We start from the raw sequence: 20,693 nt of genomic DNA, 5'->3' as shown, positions 1-20,693 counted from the left end.
ATAGCAAGCACATCCTCAAATTTCAGAGGTGGTGAGTCTTGTTTGGGGGAAAGTAGTCAATCTCTCCTGCCTGGGTGGAAACACCACACACAAGGAAAATTACAGCTTTGTAATTTCACAATAAAGGAAGGTCAACTCCTAAGAGGGTCTTGAAGTCCATTACTCCAAATCTTCATTTAATTTCAAAAACATTTGGGAGCCCCTGAAGGCTTTTGAGAAGGGCAGTAACATGATCAGACTACTGCTAGAAGATGAGCCTTGTTGCTTAGAAGAGAACAGATGAAAAAGGTAAATGAGGGAATTCCCTGGTGGTCCAGTGGTTAGGATTCAGCACTTTCACTGACAAGGACCCAGGTTCAACCCCTGGTTGGGGAACAAAGATCCCACAAGCTTCACCACAGCCAAAAACAAGAAAAAAAAAGAAGGTAAATGATAAAATTTTGGTTGCTTGAAGTACTGCTAAAGGTATTCACTGTTAGCTATTATATATTTCAAATTGTTGTAGAAAGAATAGCTTCTAACATGAGATGAAAAACCAAGCATTTCATAGATAAGTCAACTACAGAAATAAAGGGTTTGTGGAGACATAACACCCAGCTGAGTGCATGCCAATTATTTGTCCACACAAACACATAATCTCCTAAATGCTCAATTTTTTAGAGGTAAACTATTTAAAGACCATTTTATTTTGAGCATTTCAAACCCTGACCTGGCATTTAGGACTGTGTCATTGATTTCTTAAGTGACCTTTGGCAAACCATGTAACTTTTTTTTATTCTAAATCTTCGGGGGTTATTTCAAAACAAGCTTTGAAATCACTGGCATACACAGTCTATCTTTAATCTTCAGGATTCTCGCTGTGCTCTAAAAAGGTTTCTCTTGTTTCATTCTGATTCATGGCACAATTAAATGTTGTCTCAGATCCTTGGAGGAGTTGGGGTGGGGGGTTGTAGAATTTAGTGCTTCAGATAGTTGCATGAGCATCTTTTTTTTTAATCTGTATATAATTGTATTTTTTTCTTTTTCTTTATTGAAGTATAGTTGACTTACAACGTTGTGTTAGTTTCAGGTGTACAGCAAAGTGACTCTGTTTTATATGTGTGTGTGTGTGTGTATATATATATATATATATATATATATATATATATATATATATAGTCTTTCTCAGATTCTTTTCCCTTATAGGTTATTACAAAATACTGAGTATAGTTCCCTGTGCCAAACAGTAGGTCCTTTTTGGTTATCTATTTCATATATAGTAATATGTATATGTTAATCCCAAACATCAATTTTGAAAAGAATTTGTATCTGTTGTATATAAAAATATAAATTGCATTAAACATTTCCCTGCCTTCTTTTTTTTTTATTTTATTTTTTTTAATCAGTCATCAGTTTTATACACATCACTGTATACATGACAATCCCAATCGCCCAATTCAGCACACCACCATCCCCACCCCACCACAGTTTTCCCCCCTTGGTGTCCATACGTTTGTTCTCTACATCTGTGTCTCAATCCCTGCTTTCTTAAGCAGAGTGTGCTGAATATGACTTAATGTTTTATTGATGACTCAGCCCCGTGATAAACATCTCTTATTATCACGGTGAGCTGTGACTCAGTGATGTGTGACACAACCACCAAGTAACTGAGTGTAATGAAAGTCTACTTACCTGTGCAAATTTCAGAAAAAATAAGCAGTAAGAGATTGTTTGCTTTCTAACTACTCATTTCACCCCTGAATGCTGACTTTAGGCAGGATATCGGCAAAGTAGAGCATTCTAGAGCAGTTAGGATGGTAAATGGTCTTGAAATAAGGTCCAGTCAGGGAAATGACTGAAAGAATTAGAGAGGCTTCACTTACAAAGAGAAAACTTAGAGAAGATAAATATTGAAACGTCAGTAGTGTTGTCTCGTGAAAATGCCTTAGATATAAATTGTAAATACCAAAAGCAGAAAACCAGGACCAACAGGTAAAAATTATTTTTGGGAAGTGGATTTTGACTCAGTATAAGAGGAACTCATCTTTGCAATTCACTTTGGTTCACAATTTATATGCAAGATCCGATTTAGCTTCACAGGTAATAGAAAGATAAGCAAACCAAAGTACAGGCCTCCCAAAAAGAGATATTAACCTACTGCAGCTGGAATGTGGCATGTGTGGGGCAGAAAGCAAGGGAGTTGGAAAAGTAGATGGAACCAGACCATGGCGGGCTTGGAAATCTAAGTTGAGGATATTACATTGTTTTAAACAGGCAATTGGGAGTGATAAAGCATTTTTAAATTCTTTTCAACTCAAATTTTAATTAGAAAAATAATTTTTTAAAGTAAATCAAGTTTATTATTTAAAAAACAGAGATATCAAAATATATTATGTACAAGGTGAAAGGTCACCCCCAAACCCAATTCCCAGACGTATCCATGAACAATTTAGCTTGTATCTTTACTTAACCTTTTTGTGGCTCAGGTTCCTCATCTATAATAACAGATAATAATAGTGCTTACCTAACAGAGGTGTTATGAGAATTAAATAACAATTGCTAAATCCATGAAGGCAGGGATTTTGTCTTGTTCAAGGCTTCTAAACCTCTGCACTGTTGACATTTTAGGTTGAATAATTCTTTGCTCTGGGGAGCTGTCTTGTGCATTGTAGGATATGTAACAGCATCCCTTGGCTTCTATTCACTAGTAGCAACTCCCATATATGCAAACTCTTGTGATAACAAAAAATGTTTCCAGACATGGCTAAGTGTCTCCTGGGGGGCAAAATCACCCCAGGTTGAGAATCACTGATCTCATTTACTGTTGAATGCCTATCATTTAGCACAGCATGTAATAAATATTTGTTGAATTGAATGAAAAGAATTAATACACGTAAAGCTCCTTGAACATAGGAAGCACGCACATAGAAAGCCCTCAGTGTTAGCAGTGTTAGCTTTTTTAATTATACTAGTTTCCTGTAGGACTATACCATATATAACTATTTCCACATAAATGGAATCATATGTACTTCACTGTAACTTACAATTTTTCACTAACAATATATCTTAGACATCTTTTTATGTCATTACACATAGATGTAGCTCTATCTCAATCATCTTCTGTGGAATCATAGTATTCTAGTGTGTGGAGTATGTCCCATCATATCGATTCATTTATCCAATTCACTATTGATGTATATTTAGGTTAATTATTGCTATTATAAACAATGCTACAAAGAACATTTTCCATCAAGAATTTTTAACAAAGTAATGACACAATCAGAGCTACACAATGTATTACATTCTAATTTCAAAGATTCTGTATTTAGGGGTCTCCAAAGAAACAGAACCAATAGGAGATAGATAGACAGATGAAAGATAGATAGATAGATAGATAGATAGATAGATAGATAGATAGATAGATAGATAGATGATAGACAGATAGGCATAAAACGATTTATTTTAACAACTGGCTCACGTGATTATGGAGACAGGCAAGTCCAAAATCTGCAGGGTGGGCCAGCAGGCTAGAGACGCGGAGAGGAGCCAATGTTGTAGTTCACTTCTAAAAGCCATCTCCTATGGATGGAAATTCCTTGGCAGTCCAGTGGTTAGGACTCTGCACTTCCACTGCAGGGGCCATGGGTCAAATCCCTAGTCGGGGAACTAAGATTCCGCATGAAATGCATTGTGGTCAAAAGAAAAAAAAATGGTTTAAAAGCCATCTCCTGTGGAATTCCCTCTGTCTCAGGGGAGCTCAGCCTTTTCTTCTAATCAGGCCTTCAACTGATTAGATGAGGCCCACACCCAAAATATGGAAGGCAATCTGCTTCACTCAAAGTCCACCAATTTAAATGTTAATTCATCCAACAGAGACATCCAGAATGATGTTTGATGACACATCTGGGCACCACAGCCCAGCCAAGCTGACACATAAAATTAATCATTACCATATTCCTGGTCAACTATAGAGAATCTCACCAGTAGTGACACATTAACAGAGGCTGTCTAACCACCTGAGAGGAAAACTGTAAAGATGAACCATGCGCTGACTGGGAGGCTGGCCTGGATGACTTCTGTGTTCTTTGGGGTTCTGAGTCTGGACTGTAGTGATGATGCCCCCTGGGGAGAGTGATGCCTGCCTTTCCCCCCCCCCCCACCCCCCGTCATCATGGCAGTAGACTAGTGTATTCTTGTGGTTTATGTGCCAACTGCTTAGAATTCTTCTGTCTTCTCGGGGCTGTCAGGCAGTCAACTGTCACTTCTTGATGTTATCGCTGTATCTGCCTCAAGCAGCTAATAATGGATGTGAAAGTCCTTTGTATAATTGTTAATGCCAAGGAAATGTGCAGCAATGCACTGCTCTAGTCTCCTGTGGGCTACATAAACCCAGATAACTACGCTTATTGTATAATTATGTCTAAAATTTAAGTAAATAAACAATGAGTGAGGGCCTAAGTGGTTTTTTATGACTGACTTAATGCATGAATCTTGTAACATCTATTTATATGCAGTGAGACTTGGGGGATTATCCTAGTTTCCCATCTGGGTTTTAGATATGTGAGATGAGTAGGTGAGGTAGTTTTACATCGATGCCATGTTGTCCTAAATTACCCATCATTTCTGCCTAAACTGTCTGTGGAACAAGGCACCAATTAAACAGATAAATACGTTAAATAAGCACACAAATAATAATTCTCCAGTCTCAATAAGTACTCCTCTACTCATAAATTGAAAAATTAATAGTCTCTGCTTCGCTGCTTAGTATGAAGTTCCTTTACGTTCAAATTAGGTTCATGTTGATGAAATAAGGTTAGAAATTCAGAGAAGGGAAGAAATCTACTATTTAAAAATGTACCACTGTTTATGTTTAGCTACTACTTTTTAGCACCTAGGTATTAAAATATATAATGATTAGGAGTTAAGGGTATTCCATAATGTCATCATTCTTTTACTTCAAGAGGCCCATCATTAACCTTTCCATTAATTCTGTATCTTTTAGATCTTCCTAAATCAACACCTACTCTAAATTACTACTCAAATTAAACCCTAATTTTACATCTGCAGTCTCTCTCTTCTAGTCTGAAAAGCCTATCAGCTCTTCTGTCTAGTCCTCATTTCTACTTCACCCCAGAATCTGGCTCGAAGCCTGGACTTTCACGAATCCAGTTGCTGGCAAGCAAATCCTCTACCAAACATCTCTCTCACATGTCTGTGTATTAAAAATAGCTCTTATGACCCACTAATGCTTCTTACTCACACGAAAGTGCAGCTCCAGACCCCAGGGATGGCAGAGTGGAAGAGGGCAGTGTGTGAAGAAGGGGAGCACCAATATTCAGAAGTAATTTTCTAAACTTTCATATTGATGTTGAACTTGTCCCTGGTATTTCCATCAGGAAACATATTTGCAAGTGATTTTATGTGGACATTTTTTTTTAACTCACTTTCCTGGGGAGGCACATTTTCTTAAGTGTCTGGGATGGCTAATTTGACACTGCCATGTTTATCTATGGGTCACACTGTTTAGACTAACATTATACCTTTGAATTCAGTCATTCCTTCATTCAGGAATCACTACTGAACACTTTCTATGATGGGCAGGGCTGCCATGTTCCCCAACTCCAGAAAGCACTATTTTCATTATATTCCCTGGAGTTGAGCTCTATAGGGCATTCCTTGCAGTTGCATATTTACCAAAGAGAATTTTTAAAGTATGAATGACACAGTCACATAGCCTGGGCCCTCTGGGAATGATCAATAAACATTTTTCAACATAAGTAGATTATTGTGCATTGTGTTATTCATACATTCCTGCTGGTTATTCATTAATGAATAGCCCAGGCTTATGTTTTTCTTGGCCTCCATCTGGTGGCTCTCTCTCTATCCCTGACATGAAAGTACACTTAGTAATCAATGTAAGCACAAAACAGACAGACATTCGAAACCAACTATGAACTAGGCAATAAAAACACTAGTTTCATTAAAAGTTTCTGTCTTGGACTTCCCTGGTGGCACACTTAAGAATCCGCCTGCCAATGCAGGGGACACGGGTTCGAGCCCTGGTCCAGGAAGATTCCACATGCCACGGAGCAACTAAGCCCGTGTGCCACAACTACTGAGCCTGCGCTCTAGAGCCCGCAAGCCACAACTACTGAGCCCGCGTGCCACAACTACTGAAGCCCACACGCTAGAGCCCGTGCTCCGCAACAAGAGAAGCCACCGCAATGAGAAGCCCACACACCGCAGCGAAGAGTAGCCCCTGCTCACCACAACTAGAGAAAGCCGGCGCCAGCAAAAAAGACCCAATGCAGCCAAACATAAATAAATTTAAAAAAAAAAAAGTTTCTGTCTTGTAAAATGTTGATAACATTTATTAACCCATGGAATAAAGTCCAGCCCTTCTTCCCAAACAGCTGACAACATGACCTTCATAAACAACAGAAAGCCAAGTATGATTTTCATGACCATTCCTTCTATTTATTTTAATCAAGCTATAAAAAAATTACTTTTCTTTTTTTTATTAAAGTACAGTTGATTTACAATATTGCTTCTCTTTAATACAACCAATGCAGAAAGTTCATAAAATCTAGTAGCAAGAGGTTTACTTATTACCATTTGTAAAAGTGTTCTTTCAGTCAGAGAAGTTTTTTTCCTAGTGTAACTGACCTTTGTCATAATTCTTTTTCACCCCTGTCAAACATTTCTAAGACTTGACATAACTGCTTATGTTAGTTTGATCAAAAACATCTTGTGATTCGGGTAGAAATAATTCTTTAAACAGAGGAATTTATATGACGCTGCCTTTTACCATTCATTAAGCACCTTTTTATGTTGGGCCTACTTGTAATGTGTATTAATGTCAGCTGATAAGAGGAAATGGCGTTCAGCATTTTCACTAGCTTCTAGTAAGAAATCTCTCTTTCAAATAACCTTCACTCAATACTCACCTGTACTGAGTGCTGGAAGGAGGTGAGTACAAAGGTGAACCACATGTGATCTGTGCTCTCTACACGCATGCAATCTGGTGCCTGAGACACTCGTTTCCTCAAAAGGCAAACTCACAAGGGCTATAACCATGGATTAAACGTAGAGCTTTGAGAATATGAGAAGATTAATTCTAACTGGGGGATTTGCAAGTGTGTATAGTGACCACGTGGGAATGTCAGAGGAACAGGAAAATGAGATTAAGGAGTGAAGAGAGACTTGAGAAATTTAAGAATGGAAGTCTGGTTGAGGAATTCAGACTTAACCCATATAAATCCTGGGTCTTGAAAGCCAGCTTGCTCAGCTCTGTGTTTCCTTAGCACCACCTTATGCATTCTCCTGTTTCACACAAGGAGAACGTATTATTTAAGGTCTACCAAACTCTCCCCCACCCTCCCTTCTGCTACTGACCCCCTTGACCTTTCTGCTCCTGTAAGAGGCTCCACTTCCACCAAATACTTTCACTCTTACCTCCCTGTGTGACCTGAACTCTGTCACCTCTGTGGTTTCCCTCAAACTCTACCATCGGTCTGGAATCCTTCCTTCCCCGTTCCTCTCCAACTATCCAATTTATACACTCAGCATTTATTTAAATTACGTGTGTCTGTTCCTTTTTTTTTTAACTGAGGGCCTAAGTATATATTAAGCAGTGTATGAGCTACAGGTTATACCAGATCAGGTCAGTACTCATCAGGGAGTTTACGCCCTATCTAAATCCTATCCATCCTTTGAGAGAACGTCTCCAGACCAGCCTGGCCTGTGAAATTCTATGGTATGTTCAGCAATGTCAGTACCAATTACATAAATGATCTAAACCATTTCCTACAGATCTCCTTTTAAAAAAAATGTTGTGGGACTTCCCTGGTGGCACAGTGGTTAAGAATCTGCCTGCCAATGCGGGGGACATGGGTTTGATTCCCTGGTTCGGGAAGATCCCACATGCCCCGGAGCAACGAAGCCCTGGCGCCACAACTACTGAAGCCCACGAGCCACAACAAGAGAAGTCACTGCAATGAGAAGCCCGCGCACCGCAACGAAGAGAAAAAGTCCGCGTGCAGCGACGACGACCCAACGCAGCCAAAAATAAATAATTAATTACTTTTTTTAAAAAAATGTTGTTTGAAATATTTATTATTGTTTACTTTTTCATCAGTTAAATAACGTTAAGCTCCTTCACAGTAGGGATCCCATTTCATCTATCTTTGCTTCTCTAACAGCACAAATTTTAAAGTTTTCTGTATTATAGTTGCTATCGGTGCTCAACAAATAATTGATCTTTACAAAAGAAGTTAATGAACATTATAATATTAGTATATTTATATTACATGTTAATATATATGTATCTAATACATACATTAGCATAATGGACCAGTGTTAAGATGCACTGCATGTATCTGCACATTTTTAAATTTCATGAACCAATACTTTCTTAAAAAAAGTCATGCATATATGTGCATGTGTGTATATATATGATGAAAGTTTATTTTCCTAATTAAGATTTCTTCAAAAATCCATTGTTACATACATAAATCATACCACCATGAAGTTGTTGTGCAAAAAATCTGTTAATTTATTATCAGATTTTTATGAAGCTGAAAAAAATCCATTTTTCATAAAAGTAGAAACATTACCTTAAAGAGTAGGATTTTAAACTGAATAAACTAATGTGAAAAATCATTACAGCATCCTAATTATTTTGTCATTTAAATCATTTAAGCAAGCTACAGAAATCTGGAGGAGAGAAAGTAAAAGTTAGAAAGACAAGGTCATAGTATTGTTGGTTGAGTGAGCGTTTCAGTTAATTCTTTTTTTTTTTTTTTTTTTTTCTGCAGAGAGGGCTCAATAGCTACAGTTGGACTCAAAGAAGTTAAGTAATTTACCCAAGTAAGGTCCCTAAAACCCAGTATTCAAACCCAGGTGTCTGTGACACCAAGGTCCTTGCTCTCTCTACTGTGTTTCCTGGTACTACTCTCAGCAGGGAAGTATAGAGAAACTTCAAGGAGGTGGTGGCATTTTGAGTTTGGCCTCCAGGAAATGATAGGTTTCTGTGTGCAGAGATTGAGGGTAAAATATTCCAGGGTAAGGAACGAAGTGTATTAAGGCATGAATGCAGGGAGTGAAGTGAATGCTATGGTGAGCATCCCAGATCCCCTCTAGGATTGAGGCATTCATTCCCCCAGCAGCTGGCAGGTGGGTGGGTGATGGCTCTCTAGGATTTGCTCTCAAAAAGAACCACCTTTCCATGGGCAACCCACACACATAACTACTCAGTGTTGGATGGAGGGTGGGAATATGAAGCCTAACCCCCTTGCCTCAAGATGGGGCCATTCTGAAGGGTCCATCTTCTGCCTAATCCTACTTCCTTCACTTCCCAATAACTTTCTTCATGCACATCTCCATCTCAGAGTCTATTTCCCAGGGAAGTGGACCTAAGACAGTTGGAAATATATCAATCAATCAATCAATCAACTGACAGGATGGCATGCAACAATGATAAAAGAGAGAGAAAAATTCTGTTTGGAGAAAACCTTGAATTCCATGCTAAGGAATTCGGACTTTATCCTGTGGAACAATGGTTTCCATACTTACATAAATGTCTACTTTTCTGTTTTGTAATATAGAGCATATATTAGTACAGTAGTACATACACACACACATACACAGGTACTTTTATGTGCTCTAATTTTTTTTTTTTGACTAATAGATGTGTGCAATCAAAAATTGAGACCACATTGGGAAAGTCAATTAGGTCTTTATTTATTTATTTATTTTTTAGAAGAAAGGTTTGCTCGGGACGTAAATTAGAATAGTGGGTCTCAACCTTCAACCCAGGAGAATCAACTGGGAACTATCAAAACAATATTAATGACCAGGCCTCACCCTGTGGTGCTCCAAGGACAATGATGCCTCAAGGACAAAGGATGACCCCGCCTGAAAAAGTTTCAGCATTACACCCGCTACCAGACTCTTAATCGCCCTCCCCACCACGTTGCTATGGTTACGAAATTCCTGAGCCCACCTGGGTGACGCCCACCTGGGCAACGGGACCTGTCCCAAATAAGGAAAGGCATATGCCCTGTCCCACTCCCACCCTATGGAAGGAAGGTATATGTGCCTCGACCAATCAGTAAACGAAATTTTCACCTCAGACCATTCCTTTGTTTTCTGGCTATAAAAACTGATCAATAGCACATGTTCGGACTCCCCCAGACTACTAGGAAGTCAGCCCTCTGTTCTGGCAGTGACGCTTCCCTCTAATAAATTCTATCTTCTTTACATTCTGCCTTGTGTCTGGAAATTCCTTTCCAACCCGCGTTCGGACCACGACACAGCCCAAACCAATTATATTAACTCTCTGGGGTGGGAAAACAGCACCATATTTTTCTTTTACCTTGATGTTTCTAATGTGCTGGGGTTAAAGAACCACTGAATTAGAGTTACAATCAAGCTTGATTTGAATTAATTAATTTGAACTATTAAAGATCCTGAAAAGTAACCATCTAGTTACAGAGGAATAGAAACCTAAATATTTAAGAAGTGCTTTTACCTTAAGTATAGGGTCTGCATGGGAAATAAATACGGTTATTCTCTCTACATTTTGTTTTTACTTCCTTGTAAAGCCTAGCAGTCATGTGGCCCCCCTCCAGAAACAAATGCGTAACTCACCCATTAAGAGACCTTTTACATAAGCCACTTTCTTATCTGCTAGAATCTGAGTGAGCTCTCTCAGCCTCTCAGCTTGTTTTCCCGTGAGTTTACACAATAATAAAACACACACAATGACCCTCTTACTCTTCTTTTACCAGCCATTATTTAATACTGATTAGCTTTGAAATGCAAATTGCCATATCAAATAGCAAGCTACTTGCAGTCACCTGGGCTAAGGCTGTATTCCAGTGAAAGTCAAAACGATTTTATGCAAAGACAACATACAAAGTCCATCCAAAGGCCCCTAGGAGATGACCAATTTTTTCAGGATTATATTCAGGATATGAAATTCTTTGAACTAACAGATTATCTTTTCTCCTAAATTCAGTGAACCTTTGCTGACCATTAGCTGAACTTTCAAAGCAATCAATGCTTTCAGCATTTTGTTTACATCAAAGTATTACTAATACTTGTATGAGAGGGAATTTCTATAGGGGAATCTCATCTAGCCTATTACCTTAGGACATTAGGATTTGTCTTAACTAGAGAGTAATAACTTCTTTTTTTTTTTTTTGCCCTGTAGCACGGCTTGAGGGATTTCAGTTCCCTGAATCCTAACCACTAGACCACCAGGGAACTCCCAGAGAGTAACAACTTTAGCACTGCAAAATATCTTCGAGATATTACCTAATTCACCCTCTTCGGTTTACAGATAAGCACCGAGGTCTAGAGGGCCTTTACTAGGTCAGTATTAGGAAACAGGGTTGGTTGCTGAATGGTAAATTCCTGGTGGGGTAGAAACTAAGCTGACATTCGCAGGCGGGTGTCAAACCAGCTGAAGTCCCTAGCCCGAAATTCAAGGTTTGCAAGGAAGAGACAGAGGCTGAGTAAAACTTAAAAACAGGATATCAAGACTAGGACTGATTTCTCAAAAGCAGCAGGAGGGAATGGGGCTGCCCCTAGAGCCACCGAGCTCTGGTCAAACTAGGCATTCCTCTGTGAGGTCGATGTGGAGAAGCCCGATTACCCAGTGGGATAGTTGAGAAATGACACAGACCTGGGGCAAAAGTGCAATGCCTGCCACAAGCTATGGAAGCACCATCCTGTTTTCCTTCTCCTTAAAATATCTCCTCTTACAGATATCTGCCTGGTGGTTGCCAAGGGCTGGAGGGAAGGGAGAATGGGGAGTTCCTACAATATTTAATGGCTACGGAGTTTCATTTGGGGATGTGGACAAAAGAATGTTGCCTGTCATTCCAGTACAACAAGTGTTTCTGCCCCGACTGTGCACCCTCAGGGGAATTCAGGCTGGAGAAAAATAGGATACTGGCCCTAGATAGTTAAGATGCATGGCAAAGAAATAATTTCAATGAGCCCAGACTCTTGCATCTCCCAATACATAGAAAAGCACTAAAATTATTAACTTGAGATGTCTGGTTTTTGTGATTAGCAGTAGTCTTTTGATGTTCAAATACATGTTTTGTTTGTTTGTTTTTAGTAAAAACTCCTAAATATTCTGGCTCCTCCCTTACCTCTTTGGAACAGTTCTTCAGAGCTGAGAGGCTATTTCCTGAGCTATAGCCCTCAGTAAGATCCCCTAATAAAACACAACTCTCCACTTTTTTTTTTTCTTTTGGCCGTGCTGCGTGGCATGCAGGACCTTACCCCGACCAGGGATCAGGCCTGAGCCCCCTGCACTGGGAGCGTGGAATCCTAACAACTGAACCACCAGGGAAGTCCCTAACTCTCGGCTTTTAAGTTGCGTGTTTTTTTTCAGCCGACAGGGAAGATGAAAAAGTTCTAGAGATGGATGGTGGTGATGGTTGCCTGACAATGTAAATGTACTTACTGCCACTGAACTGTACACTTAAATACGGTTAAAATACCAAATTTTATGTTACATATATTTTACCACACAAAAAATCTGCCGTTAGTTCTTAATTCACCTTTTTAATAAATTTCCCATTCTCACTTTTTTTAAAAAACTCCAAAAAATTCAAGAAGTCTGCTTGAGAAAATCATTACCAGACTGAAAATCACTTGATAGATAGTGAAATCTCTGAGAAAATTTAATTTTTTTTTAAATTTTGTCAGAAGCAGTTGGTAAACAAAAAACACAAAGAACTGTAAATTTTAGAGAAACTAAAGTTTTCTCACAACCACTAATAAAAATGTTAGTTCCCAATACTACTTTCCCCAAATAAAAAAGATCTTTCAAAATAATAACATATAGCGCTGTCTCTTTGTAAGCATTTAAAACATGCAAAAGAAATAGGAAGGGGAGCCTTTTGGAATTGCCATTTTACAATCAAGAAAACTGAGGATTAGAGAGGGTAAGTATCTTGCCCATAGTCATACAGTCTGGAAGAACAAGGTCTAGCCTGGAATCTAAAGCAGACTCCAAATCCTCATTGTTAATTTGTTCTTCATATGCAAATGTATTTCTTGTTTCAGGTTATGTAATCATTGTAAATAATGGGGTAGGGATGAGAGTAAGGCAATGGCATTGAATAATGCCCCAAATAACCAAAGTAAATTCCTTCTAAGTAATGGGAGTTCTCATAAGGCACTCCACCTGGAACTTCCCTCTAAAAGCAGGCCATCAATAAAAAATAGCAGTGGAAGCAAAAAGAAAGCCATTTTGCAGAGGGAAAAAGGAGGGTCATACCACGTACACAGAGCTGACTGTAGCAAGCAGAAATATCTGGAACAATTAGCATGATGTGGATGAAAAGTCTGAGTGTTTCCAACTGAATTTTGAATGGTTGTAGACTGAGAATTCTATACAGTTTCTGTATTTAGCCCCATAGCGGGAAGTTCCCAGCCCAGCATGAATCTGTGTGGTACAGCCTAGGATAAAGACTGGAACGAGAGAGTTTCGAAAGAATTAGCAGGTGAATCAGAGCCAGGACAATCAAGAGAACAAGTACAGAGAGATGTTTATCTTACTTTCAGTTACAAGTTTTTCCAACACCATACTGAGAAGGTGTTGACAGTCAACACCTTTGGGGTCATATATGGTCTAGATATCTTGGTTCTCACATGTATCAGGAACAATATATTTGTACATGTATTTACATTTAGGTAAGCCAGGCCTAGGGAAAAACTATGGGCAAAGGCAGCCACAAATTTGCATTTCCCCATATCTACTCTTTATGTATCATTTGAGAACTCCAGTTTTCTCCTATTCCTCCAGAATTGTTCTAGAGGGCACTAAAGACTACTTTCATGATCAACTTGGTCTAGTTCTTAGAACCAGTTTTTTCCCTCTCCTACTTCAACTCACCGTAGTTACTAGATATGACTCTGGTCACTTCCAATCTGCTGAGTAGCGTCTGTGATGCCAATGTTTGCTGAAGTTGCTGCCACTGCTGTTGAACTTGCAGAGGTATGCTGTTCTGGCCCCAGTGTCTGCTCGAGAAGGCAACATCTCCTTTCTTTAATCTATGAAGTCAGATGGCCTAAGTTCAGATTCCAACTTTGCCATTTACTAGGTATATAAATACTGACAGGACTTCCCTGGTGGCACAGTGGTTGAGAATCCGCCTGCCAAAGCAGGGGACACGGGTTCGAGCCCTGGTCCGGGAAGATCCCACATGCTGCGGAGCAACTAAGCCCGTGCGTCACAACTACTGAGCCTGCGCTCTAGACCCCGCGAGCCACAACTACTGAGCCCACATGCTACAACTACTGAAGCCTGCACGTCTAGAGCCTGTGCTCCACAACAAAGAGAAGCCACTGCAATGAGAAGCCTGCACTCGGCAACGAAGAGTAGCCCCCGCTCGCCACAACTAGAGAAAGCCCCTGTGCAACAGCGAAGACCCAACGCAACCAAAAATAAATAAATAAAAATTAGAAAAAAAAATACTGACAAACATTTGTATATTTATCAAATAGGAATTTAAATAGCCCTTACCCGATAGAGTTGTGGTAATGATGACATAATGCATGTAAAACATTTCGTTAACATTTATTGAGTGCTTTTCTCTTTTTTTGAATTGCAATATCATTTAATACTATTTTCAACTGCTTTAATGACAGTATCAATTCTGACAGTTTGAGTACAGTATACAGAAATCAGATTGTGGGTAGCATGGTGCAGTTGAAAGAAAAGAAGCCTTGGAATCTAAACCCAAATGATCAAGATGAGGTCACCAGTAAGGGAACAAATGGGCATGATGTGATTGAGTGCTTATTTTAAACTGTCGTAATCTGTTTGTGCTGCTGTAACCGAATACCATAGACTGGGTGGCTTATAAACAACACAGATTTATTTCTTGCAGTTCTTGAGGCCGGGAAGTCCAAAATCAAAATGCTCACAGATGTGGTGTCTGTTGAGAGCCTGCTTCCTGCATTGTGGAGAAACATCTTCTCATTGTGTCCTTACATGGTGGAAGGTACAGGCAACTCCCTGAGGTCCATTTTATAAGGGCATTACCTTACCATCATATTGGTGGTTAGGATTGCAACATAGGAATGTTGAGAAGCATTCAGTCTGAAGCATTCAGTCTGTAGCATGAGCTAAGCAATGTACTGATATTGTCATTATTGGTAAGAAGGGGAATATGCCACTCTCGTGGCATATTGCATATTCCACGCAATAAATAGCTCTGCCCGTGTTTAACTTAGTCTTTATATACAGCCCCTCACTTGAGGACCTAGACTGGCCTAGAACAACATGAATGGCAGACACCGCTATACTCAGAAACAGCTGTTTGCACAGGCCCGAATATGACTCACTCCTGGGGTGAACCAAGTATCCAGGAGACTTAATAAACTGTACCTAGTTCATTAATTACATAATTCCAGTACAATAATAATGTGTTTCTTTTTAAAGTACCAATTAAATATTATCATAAAAAAGAAAAAAACCACAATTTTCAAGGGCTTTCAGGCATTCTTAAGGAAGACCCCAAATATGATAAACTCCTATAAAATTTGAGTTGCCCAGGCTCAAAAAACACAGGTAAAGTGAAATATTTCTTACAGAAAGGTGCCTGGTGGGTCATATTTATCCAACATGAGGAATTTTATGAATTCCTCCTGGGAATTTGTCCTATAGACATACTTTCATATGTATAATAGGTATATGCAGCTAATTGCAGATGCTAATTGCAGCAGTGTTTATATATGCATGAAAGGAAATAAATATTTACCTGCAGAGAACAAGCTAACTAAATCATGGTTTTTTTTTTTTTAATTGAATTAAATCTCTATGTTCTGATATGGAAAGATTTCCAATATAAATAAGTTTAAAAAGTAGGTACAAAAAAATGTCTCTAGTATGTGTCCATTTACGTGTATGTGCGAGCATTTTAACAGACATATACATGTTTGGGTTTATATACATAAAACAATTCTGGAAATATATTTTAGAAATTACTGATGGGGGCATCAGTGGCAATAGTTGTTTCAGATGTTCTGACTGAATACCTTGCCAACTTTGATTTCCATAAAACTGTGAATGGACATAAAACAGACAAGGGACAAATCAATTACATCTGTAAGATTTAGGAATCAAAATGATACCCCATACTACTTCCTCCTGATGGTTTGCTTATTTTAAACAATATTTAACATGGCAAAATTCCAATGAAAGATTATGGATAATCTCTAGAAGTTTGTTAGGGAGAAAAAGTGCTATACATTATGGTAATTTCCTTTTAGTAAACCTGAACTTAGGTTGTCTTCTCCGGATTCTTACTGACATTCCAGAACTGGTAGGACCATATAGTTATTTAAGTATTATCCATTCCTTCTTCATGTTCACAAGACCTGAGAAAAAAATCACTTGTTTTTAGTGACCTGAGAGAATTGAATGTTGCAATGAGTTATTTAATACTATTTCTATATTCTCTCACTTTTGTTAGGGCCACATATTATAAAGAAGAAAATGTCTTACAATTAAACTATAAAACAGCTTAATGAAAACATAAAATGCATAAATCAAGAACCTCAGGTAAAATGGTCAAATAACAATGATATTTTGAAAAGAAGAAATATTGCAGTCCAAAAGGAAAAAAAAAAAAATGAGAACCAAAAAAATATTAAGATACAACTAATGAATTGATAATAAATGTCAAGGGGTGAGATAACCACAAGTAAAAACTACCTTACTGGGCTTCCCTGGTGGCACAGTGGTTAAGAATCTGCCTGCCAATGCAGGGGATACAGGTTCGAGCCCTGGTCCGGGAAGATCCCACATGCTGCCGAGCAACTAAGCCCGTGTGCCACAACTACTGAGCCTGCGCTCTAGAGCCTACAAGCCACAACTACTGAGCCCACGTGCCACAACTGCTGAAGCCCGCGTGCCTAGAACCCGTGCTCCGCGACAAGAGAAGCCACCGCAGTGAGAAGCCCGCACACCGCAACAAAGAGTAGTCCCCACTCGCCGCAACTAGAGAAAGCCTGTGCGCAGCAACGAAGACCCAATGCAGCCAAAAATAAATAAATAAATAATAAATTAAAGTATAGAATCTTTAAAAAAAAAAAAAAAACTACCTTACTAAAAGAGATCATCACAGTGAAAGCAGAATGAAAAAGCCAAGGATAGAAGCAATTAGAGAGGGGCTAATAGATATGGAAGATAAAGGTAATCTAAGTATAACTGATGTTCTTGAAGAAGAGAACTTAAAAATGTAAGAAAAACATTTAAAAAAAATTTTTTTAAAGATCTCTGTTCAAGTCTCTCTCTTTTGTTGCTGCTCTTGTTGTTGTTGTTGTTGTTGCGTTTGGCCACACCGCGTGGCTTGCGGGATCTCAGTTCCCCAACCAGGGACTGAACCCGGACCACAGCAGTGAAAGCCTGGAATCCTAACCACTAGGCCACCAGGGAACTCCCCCTTGCAAGAAAAATTTTATTCAAGGATATAATTCAAGAAATATCCCTGAAATGGCCAAAAACTGAATATGCAGAACAAAATATCACCTCCAAAGAAAATTTGATATAGAACATTCAACTCATAGACAAACTGATGGGCTTCAAAAACAAGTTTTTTTCAGGCATCTAGGTTTTATAGGTAAACTACTAGCCAGGGAGAGAATTTAGGTTGCCTTCTGACTTGTCCATGATAATACTCAATGCCGGAAGGAAAACAGCAGTAGTAGCGAGCCTCCAAGAAGACCTTCGATGATCCCTGCCTCCTGGTATTCACACTTCTGTGTAGTCCACTCCTTCGTTTTAATAGGGTTGGTCAGTGTGCCCAACAGAATCCTGCAGATGTGGTGACATGTCACTTCCAAGGTTAGGTTATAAAAGGCACTTCGGCTTCTGCCCTGGTGGCACTCTCACTCTCTCTTGGATGACTCATTCTGGGGTAAGCCAGCTGCTACGCAAAGGCCACGGCGATGAAGAACCATCTAGAAAGGAAGAGTCTCCTGACAACAATCACCTGAGAGCCATCTTGGAAGTAGATCTTCTAGGCCCAGCTAACGCTTGAGATGCCCGCAGCCATAGCCCACAGCTTGAATGAATCCTCATGAGAGATCCTGAGCCCGAACCACACAGCTAAGCCTCCCCCAGGTTCCTGATCCTCAGAAATTGCGTATGATAACAAAGTTTCGTTGTAAATGGCTAAATGGCTAAAATTTCACGTAATTTGTTGCACAGCAGTAGATAATTTGTTTTAATTATTGTTTTATCCTCAAAAAGGGAAATGGAATATGACCCAAGGATAATATACAGGGTAACCTAAGAATAATCTACTCTGACAAGATGTTATTCAAGAATAAAAGTAATCAGTAGATATTTTCATAAAAGAAAAACATGAGGCAATGCAAGATCCATTAAAGGAACTACTTGTTAAGAAAAAATCAGCCAGTTAAGAGATTAAAGCAAAGAATTCAGAAAGAGAACTCGTGGTGAAAAAACTGACAGTGAGTATTAACTCTGTGAAAATGGAGGAATGACACTTACTATGGAAATTTTGCTACAGACTGGAAAATAAATGTTAGAAATCATACAACGTATAAACTATAATAATAACAGCAACAATAATAATAGTGTAGATAACAAACAACATTGGGAGGAATTGCAGGAGTGGTAAGGTCCTTGATCTTTCTTAGCGGTATGAAAATAAAGGAAACCTCATTTGCAATGAAGTTGGGAAGCCCTGAAGGAGGAGCTCTCATGCATATGACTCACCCCAGCTTGCAGACCCCAGCAACAGCAAGCTGCCCCCCACCTGCAGCCAATGAAGAACCACCACAGCCCTCCCCAGTTTCTTCCTTTCCTCTCTAAAAGCAAGCCCCACTTTTCTGTTCTCCAGACTTGCCTATGATTTGCCGCAGTTTGCTTGTTCTGACATGAAATTCCTCTGCTCTTCCTGAATAAATTCATTTTTCTGGCTCCTTTTTTTTTTTTAAGGTCAATAGCAGGATATTAATTACTATCAGCTAAGATGTAAAGATTTTATTAAAAAATAAACAGGACTCCAATCTCCTTGTATTTTTCATAGATTCCCTGCTAATAGGAACTTCTTAGAAAATATTCTCTCTTTTAGTGAAGAACAACATTTTTAACCAACATCTTAGAAAGAGACCCCATTGAAGTAAAGAGGTATTTATTTGGGGTTTGTTAGGACTGCAGCCCAGGAGACACAAATTCAAGAAGCACTTGAATTGTTTTCGGCCTGAGTACAAAATGGAGGAGACTAATAAAGGCAAAAGCCCCAAGGTTATAGTTAGTTACATGAGTTGTTTATCAAGAATTATAATTGAAGCTGGCAAGAAGTAAGGATGCTTGTTAAGTAAGGGTTGGTTGGGGTCTGGAATGGTTGCATAGTTACGAGGGGAGACCTTGAAACCATAAGGCTGCAGCTGGCAGGTGTTCTGAATACGCCTGGCGGTGTCCTTGGGTCTGGTACAGTTCAAAGAAAGTTCAAGTTTTCAGGGGTGCAGAGATGTGACCTAGAACAGATCCTCAATGGCTGCCCAAGTCCATTTTTGTATGCCTGAACTGTGATTACTGCATTATAATTTCAATTTGTCAACCATGTCCTGATTTTGAATTTCAAAAATTCCTTTAGTTTCACTTTTCTTATGTTGTATATTTGAATTAAATTGTATTTAGAAATAGGGTTATATTACCTCACTTGTAGAGAAGTTTATCTTTCACTCTTCCTCCTTATTGTAACTGAAAAATGTTTTAAGTAAGGTTTACTACTGCGTTATTTCTTAAAGACAGAATTTGATTATTTTTTTCACTTTCATTATTGGACTTCTGCATTACATAAAATCTTGGTAACATGTATATGTTGATTTTATAATAATAACTGAGTAATTTTTAACAATAAGATAAAGTACTAGAAGCACATACAATGTGTTTAGTGATTTATTCTAGATGATGGGAACATTTATGGTTGTGATTTTCTTCTTTGTGCTTTTCTATATTTCAAAATGTGTATGAATAAAAAATGATTTTTTAAAAAGCAACAAGTAACCAAAAGATTTTTCATAGTATGCATGTAATTATTGAAATATTTTCTGTTACATACATTTTATTGCTTTATTGACTATAAAAGCAACACATGGTTATTCTTTTCTTTTTGGCTGCATTGGGTCCTCGCTGCTACGCACAGGCTCTCTCTAGTTGCGGCGAGCGGGGGCCCTCCCTGTTGCAGTGAGGGGGCTTCTCACTGCGGTGGCTTCTCTTGCTGCAGAGCGCAGGCTCCAGGCACACAGGGTTCAGTACTTGTGGCGCACGGGCCCAGCTGCTCCACGGCATGTGGGAATCCTCCCGGACCAAGGCTCGAACCCGTGTCCCCCACATTGGCAGGCAGATTCTCAACCACTGCACCACCAGGGAAGTACCGGTTATTCTTTAAAAAATGTGAACAGTGTAAAATGTCAACATATAAAATATATTTTAAAATGTAAAGAAAAGATGTAAACAATCATGGCAGTCTATATTCCATTACACAGTGGTAGGCCCTATAAGTAAGCATTTTCTTCTGGTTTCTTATTGTGTATATAATCCACTGGGATGAATGTCCTCCTGGAGAAGGATAGTGACAATCTGTTCACTGCTATATCTCCTGTGCCCAGAACACTGCCTGCACATATGTGGTACTCAATTAATAATT

At 39.0% G+C, this 20,693-nt stretch overlaps 1 protein-coding gene across 3 annotated transcripts in view; it reads right to left on the bottom strand.

Moving 5' to 3' along the window:
- Positions 1-18,226, bottom strand: part of LOC309628702 (uncharacterized protein) — a 701,358-nt gene extending 683,132 nt beyond the window's left edge. For all 3 annotated transcript variants that reach the window (XM_082391990.1, XM_082391989.1, XM_082391991.1), the window contains exon 1: positions 3,458-18,226. In XM_082391990.1, coding sequence (XP_082248116.1) covers positions 3,458-3,555 — 98 coding nt within the window. In that variant the 5' untranslated portion in view covers positions 3,556-18,226. The remainder of the gene's footprint in view (positions 1-3,457) is intronic.
- Between the last annotated feature and the right edge of the window lie 2,467 nt (positions 18,227-20,693).

Source organism: Balaenoptera borealis, assembly GCF_965194805.1.
Source record: "Balaenoptera borealis genome assembly, chromosome: 5".
Classification (NCBI taxonomy): Eukaryota; Metazoa; Chordata; class Mammalia; order Artiodactyla; family Balaenopteridae; genus Balaenoptera; species Balaenoptera borealis.
Note: the sequence above shows the minus strand (reverse complement) of the source record. Positions and strands in the feature narration are given on the sequence as shown.